Genomic DNA, 8,321 nt, shown 5'->3' on the forward strand with positions numbered 1-8,321 from the left:
ACCTAGTATTACACTATCAATAATATTACACAATTCAAAATTTGACTACAATACTTATTCAACACAACATTTTTGCTCTCCAAAGGTTCTTATTTTGGCGAGCTATGAGAACTAAGTGCATATTAACCAGCATGTGTGGTCTAATATGCTAGTTTAGGGTATTGAGTTTTCATTCATGTGTTACAGATTCGAAACTCTCTCTTCGCTTAAATTATTATAATAATTTTAAATCATCTGTCTCTCTTTAATAATAATAATAATAATAAAGTACATATTAACCACAATATTATAGTATAGATCCAAAATTTAAATTATTTGACAATTTAATAAAATAAACCATTAAAAAACGAATATTTAAAGCTTTTTAATCTAAATTAATATAATCTTAATGTTAATGTGCATTTGTCCCTTGTAAGTTCTCAAAACGAAGACCTCAAAACTCATCAAAACAATCATAAATCATCATCTAACTGTCAAATATAATTTACATGAATATATAAATTAGAAGAAATCTAATCGCCGTGATAGTGATTAAGTATTGAAGACGATTAGTATTAGTCAAAGTTATTCATAAAGAATAAAAAAGTAATCTCCCAATAAAGGTTGCAATCATGCAAGATTATCAACTCTGCAACCTCAAGTCAAACTTACATTACAAGTAAAGTCAGCATACAAATAAATTACATATATTTATTTCAAATAAAAATAAATTTGTAAATAAAATTATCAAATTAAATGATGTGTCGTTTATAATTATAAGTTGGTAGTTCAATGGTAAACCATAGATTGTAAGGCTTATTTTAAACTAAAAACTGAAGAGCTCGTTCGAGACCCGTTAGAAAATGGAATCGTGGTGAATATTGGATCCAAATAGTATAATCGGAATTAGTGTCACCATCGTCATTGGCTGGCCACTGCCTTTAAACAAATCCAAATTCCGCCCCAACATATTTTCGGATTTCAGGACTTTCTGACGCATCACAATTCTAGAGAGAGAAAAAAATTATAGAGAGAGAAAGATAAGAGAAGAGAAGAGAAAGCCTGGCTGCTGCTGCTGCTGCTTTGTGGACAGCTTTAATGGCGATTGCAACCCAATCCAATCACCAACGATAACCAGTAAATACCACTCTGATCGCTTCAAAACGCAGCGTTTTACAGTGCTACAGAGTTTCAGGACATGGGTCACCACCACCACCTTCACAACGCCAGCGATGGCGTCTCGCAGCGAGTCAACAGCCCGAGATTCTCGGGCGCAATGACTCGCCGAGCTCACTCGTTCAAGCGCAACCCCAATGCCAGCGCTGCTGCCGCCAACAATGGAAGTTCTCACAGCAGCAACATCGGAAGCAGCAGTAACACCAACGGCGGCAATGGCGGGTTCGTCGGCGAGTACGAGATTGATCTGCAGCTGAACTCGCCCAGATCTGAAATCGGTGGGAACCCGGTTCCGGCTGATGGGTTTGACTCGTTTTTGGAAAGGAAGCAGACCCACAACCATGTGAGCCAGAGAGTTGCGGTGAGGGGGTTCCTGAGGAGGCCAATTGGATCTGTGGTGGTGGACTTGGGGTTGAGGGAGAAGAGGAAGCTTGGCCATTGGATGTTCTTCGCGTTTTGTGGGGTTTGTTTGTTTCTCGGGATTCTGAAGATTTGTGCTACTGGTTGGTTTGGATCTGCTATTGAAACTGCTAGGTCCAACCAGGTTGGCAAATTATTATGTTTCTGTACATATGCTTGTATGTCGTAGCTAAGTTAGCTAGAGCAGTTCGAATCCCCTTAGCTCTGATTAGTTAGAATATCGCTCGAATAAAAAGATATATATACATGGTCGTATTGTTTATATGTATGTTTTCATATGTGTGTGCGCGTGCTTGAGTGAGTGAGTGCTTTCGATATTGTATGTGTTATGCGCGATGAGATTGTTTTAGGATGGATTGCATTTGTTCTATGTTAGATTTTTCGTGTATTTGTTCAAATTTTCCTAAGATGGTTTCTTCTAAATCTAGGATGGTTCCGACTCCATGAATCTTTTAAAACGGATGGATCAAGGCTCTCACGAATATGGATATAGTGATGGAGGAAGTCATGTTGAACAAACAATAATGATGGCGTCGGGTGTAAACCGTGTGGTCGTTGAAGAGAAAAGCGCTGAAGTAAGTCTTAAATCTTAAGTCTTGATCACATTCTTTTCGCTTTTTGCTCTCTTGTTTCCTGAAAGTAATTGAGGGTATGGAAATTGATTTCTGGTTCAGTACACAGGTATCTGGTCCCGACCGAACAGTGAGAATTTCAGTCAGTGCATTGAGTTGCCAAAAACTCATAAACGTATGTAACACATGCAACTAAATGACTTTACTCTTCTCTTCCTCTGTCTTTGTGCCTCTGTGTGTTTAGATTTGTGAGCTTTAGGTTTTCATTATCTTATGTCCTACTTGCATCTTTTGGCAGAGCTGGACGCAAAGACCAACGGTTACATTCTTATAAATGCTAATGGCGGCTTGAATCAGATGAGATTTGGGGTCTGGCTATTGTGCATTTTGATTATTCTACTGTTTTAAGATTTCATTGGTGTTAACTATAGTCTGATGCATTATATTTTAGAGTGCAGATCTGTGATATGGTTGCTGTTGCTAAGATTATGAAGGCGACGCTTGTCCTCCCTTCACTTGATCACACTAACTACTGGGCTGATGAGAGGTTTGTTTATTTCCGTAGTTCTGAGTATATCATATAGTTGTTCAAGTTTCTTTATGCTCCAAATGATATGATTGCGTTCAAGTTTTCCTGGTGATATAATCTGAACTAATTACTTCATGTCTACTCACAGTGGTTTTAAAGATCTGTTCAATTGGCAACACTTCATTGAGACTCTAAAGGATGATATCCACATAGTAGAGACATTACCCCCTGCCTATGCTGGAATCGAGCCTTTCAACAAAACACTGATATCTTGGTCTAAGGTCAGAGTCCGTGCAAACTTATCTATCATACAGTAATGTTTATTACCTTAATATTGGCAGAGGAACATAGGTTGAGCATTCATTAGGGATGCTGTGCTATGTTCTAAAGCCGATCGTGATTTTTGTTCAATTCACACGAATGGCTATACTTCACTGTAATTCCCAACGTATCTCATATCATTTATTACCATTTCTTAGATTAATTATTGCCAGCTGATTAGCTTGTGTTGCATTCATTTGTCCAGGCTAGTTATTATAAGTCAGAGGTTCTCCCACTGTTGAAGCAGCACAAAGTAATCTATTTCACTCATACGGATTCTCGAATTGCCAACAATGACCTCTCAATTTCCATTCAAAGGCTGAGGTGCCGTGTGAATTACAGGGCATTGAAGTATTCAGCTCCAATAGAAGAACTTGGAAGAACCTTGATTTCTAGAATGCGGAAAAATGGAGGCCCTTATCTTGCTCTTCATTTGAGGCAAGTGGTGTATAAGTTTTAACTTTAGTATCCGATGGACCATTTCACTCTTTTGGTGTGCATAAAGTTAGTGATCTTTCAGAGATGAAATGGTGATTCACGTTAAATATTTGTATTGATATATATAATGAATTTGCATTAGTAAAAGTAGGTTTTCGTTTGCTTTCTTTGATATGTAGGGTGATTGCAGCAACTTATTGTAAACTTATCTCCCGCTTATGTAAATTGTAATTTCTTCATCAGGTATGAGAAGGATATGCTTGCATTTACGGGCTGCAGTCATAGTTTGACAGCAGAGGAGGATGAAGAACTACGTAGAATGCGATACGAAGTCAGCCACTGGAAGGAGAAAGAAATTAATGGGACAGAGAGAAGGTTGCTTGGGGGCTGCCCATTGACCCCAAGGGAGACTTCGCTTTTGCTCAGAGGGCTCGGATTTCCATCCAGTACCAGGATTTACTTGGTAGCTGGTGAAGCTTATGGGAATGGAAGTATGCAACATCTTGAGGATGAATTCCCGAACATATTTTCCCATTCCACTCTCGCTAAAGAGGAAGAGCTGAATCCATTCAGGAATCATCAGAACATGTTGGCTGGTATAGACTATGTTGTTGCCTTACAGAGTGATGTTTTTCTTTATACATATGACGGAAACATGGCAAAAGCAGTGCAAGGTCATAGGCGCTTTGAGAACTTTAAGAAGACCATTAATCCAGACAGGTAATTACATAACCTATTTTCTTACAACCCCTTTTAGCATGATTATTTTTCTTTTTCATTCATTACATTTTCGGCGTACATTAAGTTCCATTCCATTGGGGATGCAGGATGAATTTTGTAAAACTTGTCGATGACTTTGACGAAGGAAAAATCTCTTGGAACAAATTCAGTTCCAAGGTGAAAAAGCTTCACATCGACAGAGTTGGAGCTCCATATCCGAGAGAGGCTGGCGAGTTTCCAAAACTGGAGGAAAGCTTTTACGCAAATCCATATCCAGGCTGTATATGTGAAGCAAGAAGGAAAAAGTAGAGTGCGGTAACAGGTTTTGCATTAAATCACGGTATGAGATCAGCAGCGTGCAAGACATCAAGGTCTGTGCTGCCATTATTTCACGAATCAGCAAGGGAGTGGCAATCTTAAATTTCCAATTGCAAAGAGGAATCAGTAGGTTGGTTTGCAGCCTAATTTGAGGTTCAACACAGAAGTCATGTGTGTGTTCTCCCGAGCGACCACTGGAAAGTAAAGATTGATACGATGAACAGAAGACCTCCTTGCCAGTGTACCACAGCAGTTAAGTTTACACTGTTGTTTTATTTTGCACTTAATTTTTCGTGCTTTTTCGTCCATAACATAGGGGGTTTCAAAAATTGATTGGGATACAAAGGGTTGATACTGAATTGAATGTATTACTTCAAGATTACAAAAATGTAATTCAAAGAATATCAATTTATAACAAGCTGCTTTTCCTTATAAAATGACTCATTCACTCGTCATGGATCATTTTTCCAGCTGCAACTTGTGGAATTATCTTTTTTTGTCAGGGCCGGTCCAGAGATTTCGGGCACCAAGGTGGTCGGCTTGTAGGGCTTCTCTCAGGGCCGGGTTATGTCAAGTGGTTCACATTTTTTTGTCAATCCGAGTATAACAATGTTTGATATACATTGCTAACTTTAACGATTGAATGTGCGTTGAAGAATTCCAAGAAATTAACCGGTGAATCTGAGTTGTTTACAAGTAACCTGAATGAAATTACCAATCCAATCATCCAAATTGATGCACGACTAGCAATTTTGATCAAACAGGTTTTACAGTTGTAATTTGACGTGAGATAATTGCTTGGAACATATAATTACAAGCAGAAACAGCTTTCTTAAAATTCCCAAAGTCTAAGAAAATGGTCCATAACAAGGACAGGAGAGGGATATAGAAACAGAAGCTGTCAAAAATGTGTGCTCCAAAACCGAACCAAAATCCAAAAACATCAGACCAAAATTCCAGAGATCACTTAGGCTGTAAAATGGACTCAACCAGGTCCTGAAGAGGCGCAAGCTCCCCTTTGTCGATCAAGCGGAATTCCTGCGTCACAACACGAAGAATGAACATCAAACAAATAGAATCGAAGCGAAGAACTTAAACTTACGAAAGAAAGGAGGTGGGGCAAAAGCTTACGCATGTGAAGAGAACAAAGTGCTTGAAGCAAGTGTTGAGATGAGCTTCTTCCTTCAAGCTCACAATTTTCTGGAAATGAGAATGGTAGATATGAGCGTAGACGCGAAACAGCCGCTTAAAAATGGTCTTGACGACATCTTGGAAATTGGACGGAAACGGTACTCCTGTAACACATTACAGCAGATAAGTTGATGAAGAGAGCTTCGTCAAAATTCAGGTCTAATTAACTTCAGAAAAGTTTTCTGCTTACCCAATCTTTGAGGAAAGATGGATTCCTCATCGAGCTGAACTTCGATCCAGTCCATTAGATACTCGACATATTTTGGAGCAGAGACCTCAATCGGTTTCTTGATGTTAACTCCATCAGCCCATCTGTACTCATACCTGTGAGAGTTTAACCAAACTTAGCACTCAGGAAATATGTCCCCAAAAAAATGCTTATCGAAGGAACTGATGTCGAATGGGGAGGATTGATCTGAGTTAACAAAATTATAAAAAGAATTTACTGGACGATCAAGAACTATACTTTGGCCCTGCAGACATAGTCGGACAATTGACCGGCGTACAGAACTCCGTGAGAGTTCCATATAGAATGTTCACTTGGTTGAAAAAATCGACAGCTGCGGAAAAAGTTCAAGATTGAAAGAAGTTAAAATATAGTGCAATAACAATTTTCCCAGTGAATTTTGTATCGATACATAAACATGCACACATTTACAACATAAGAATTATGATGATCATATTGAAGAGTTCTTACTGTTTACTGCCAGCCATTCGTTTATATCTTCGCCGGGAGGCAGACGAACCGCCTCCCTCAGGTTGCCACTGCCTAAAGTAGCATCAATGTGTTTCTGAAGCTGGGCACCCTGCATTTATCAACGTATATATAAACATATTGCTTCCATCAGGAAAAAAAAAAAATCATGAAAAACCTTTGAGAAATAAAAAATTGAAAACTAGATTTTAATCCTTAAATAAGATTGAAGTTTAGAAAAATGTCTTATACAACATTAAAAATTGATTTTAGTCCCTACACTTTATTTAATGCCAGCATATGTGTTCAATGTCTCTTTATTTATGCCAGAATATGTATTCAATGTCTCTTTATTTATTTATAATTTTATGGTGTTCAAATTATAAATTTTAATTCTCATTATGGTAAGTAAGTTATATAAGAAAATATTTTTGTAGAGATTTTTCGGTACACTTATGTTTTTGCATATTTTCTTATGTGCCACTAATTTGTTACAATATATTTATGTATGAACATTTTGGTACACTAGGTTAGTATAATATGTTTACGTACGGATATTTCGCTACACTAGTTTAGTATAATATATTTTGGTATCGACATTTTGGTACACTAGTTTAGTATCATACATTTAGGTACGAAATTTTTCGGTACACTTACGTTTTTGCATATTTTCTCATGTGCCACTAATTCACTACAATATATTTAGGTGCTACAATATATTTAGGTATAGACATTTTGGTACACTAATTTAGTGAAATATATTATGATACGAAAGTTTAGGTACACTAATTAAAGGAAGTAAAATAAAGTTAATGAATTAAATGCGTATAATAATTATAAAATTTTAATGTAATGATATTAAATAAGATTTTTATTAAATATTAAAACAAAAATATAATATAATGAATTTAAATTAAGTACACATTAAATGACTAAAACAATATCCAATATAACACCAGATTTTTATTGAACTTTAATCTAGAAGTAAGTAAACATGATTAGTGTTGGCTGAGGAATGTATGTACGTAATAAACCAACCTTACTGCCGGACGGAGCGCTCTTTTTCGGCCGGAATGTTTTCTGGTTTCTGCAGAATTATCAAAGATGTGAAGAATTATCAAAGATGTGATTCAGGGGAGGGGCGAAAACAAAAAACATGTTCCGAATTCTAACAAACAAATTTTTATTGGGTTTTTTGTTTTTTCTGATCCAAATTTCAGTGAGTAAACAGATAAAATTTTAAATTTTGATTGATCCCCATTTAGCAGAATCCTCTAGCAAAACAAAATATGACAAGAGTTATGGTGCAAAAGCATGCATCAAACATGACAGATATATCAAAATCGTCACAAAAACCCTAGAAAAAAGCCTGAGAAAAAAGAATAGGGTTCTAGAGTTCATGATCCTGAATCCAATATAGTTTTGGATTTAAAAACTTGGGATCATTAGGTACAAACCTGCTTCCCAGGCCAAAGAGACTCATCTCGTCCCTCTCTAGATCTCTAGCTCTGCAGAACCCAAGGCGATAATTGAGGGACAATTCTAGGACAAAGAAGGAATATACACACAGACACACTATATATGAACGACATATTTATCTGTCTATATATATATATATATATATATATATATTCTCTCTCTGCTTGACCTTGCTAATGCCAGTCTGTCATTTACATCTCGGACGTAGAGAGAGAAAGGGTTTGTCTTCCTTTCTTTTCCATTTGGTTATCACCCTGCTAACCTGGCTCATTCTCCTTATTTCTTTCTCATTTACTCTAAATTATTTGTATATGGAAATATTTGATATAACACGAGAAATAATTTCCGTACATCTCTCTTTTCTTCTTCTGCAAATTATGCTTATTTTTTTGTCTTTAAAAAAAAATAAAAAAAAAATAGTTAAAGAAAAATTAAAGAGATATAATAAACACGAGCGTACGGAAATAGAAAAGAAGGGTCAGAA

General features: G+C 36.7%; 2 protein-coding genes across 2 annotated transcripts; one reads left to right on the forward strand and one right to left on the reverse strand.

The window, feature by feature from the left end:
• The first annotated feature begins 812 nt into the window (after positions 1-812).
• Positions 813-4,910, forward strand: LOC137748451 (O-fucosyltransferase 35). The gene is made up of 9 exons (XM_068488602.2): positions 813-1,699; positions 2,004-2,150; positions 2,250-2,322; positions 2,446-2,516; positions 2,606-2,694; positions 2,825-2,957; positions 3,203-3,435; positions 3,679-4,155; positions 4,263-4,910. The coding sequence occupies exons 1-9, from the start codon at positions 1,178-1,180 to the stop codon at positions 4,462-4,464; spliced, it is 1,947 nt and encodes a 648-aa protein (XP_068344703.2). The 5' UTR covers positions 813-1,177; the 3' UTR covers positions 4,465-4,910.
• Positions 4,911-5,196: 286 nt separating this feature from the next.
• Positions 5,197-7,964, reverse strand: LOC137748452 (MOB kinase activator-like 1A). Its single transcript, XM_068488603.2, has 7 exons — positions 7,816-7,964; positions 7,397-7,445; positions 6,362-6,470; positions 6,131-6,224; positions 5,855-5,988; positions 5,605-5,768; positions 5,197-5,511 (listed from the first exon to the last, which is right to left on the reverse strand). Exons 1-7 carry the CDS (start codon positions 7,839-7,841, stop codon positions 5,437-5,439), a joined length of 651 nt encoding a protein of 216 aa, XP_068344704.1. The 5' UTR covers positions 7,842-7,964; the 3' UTR covers positions 5,197-5,436.
• Between the last annotated feature and the right edge of the window lie 357 nt (positions 7,965-8,321).

The sequence above is a fragment of the Pyrus communis genome, chromosome 2, assembly GCF_041283825.1.
Source record: "Pyrus communis isolate YQ-2024b chromosome 2, ASM4128382v1, whole genome shotgun sequence".
NCBI lineage: Eukaryota > Viridiplantae > Streptophyta > Magnoliopsida > Rosales > Rosaceae > Pyrus > Pyrus communis.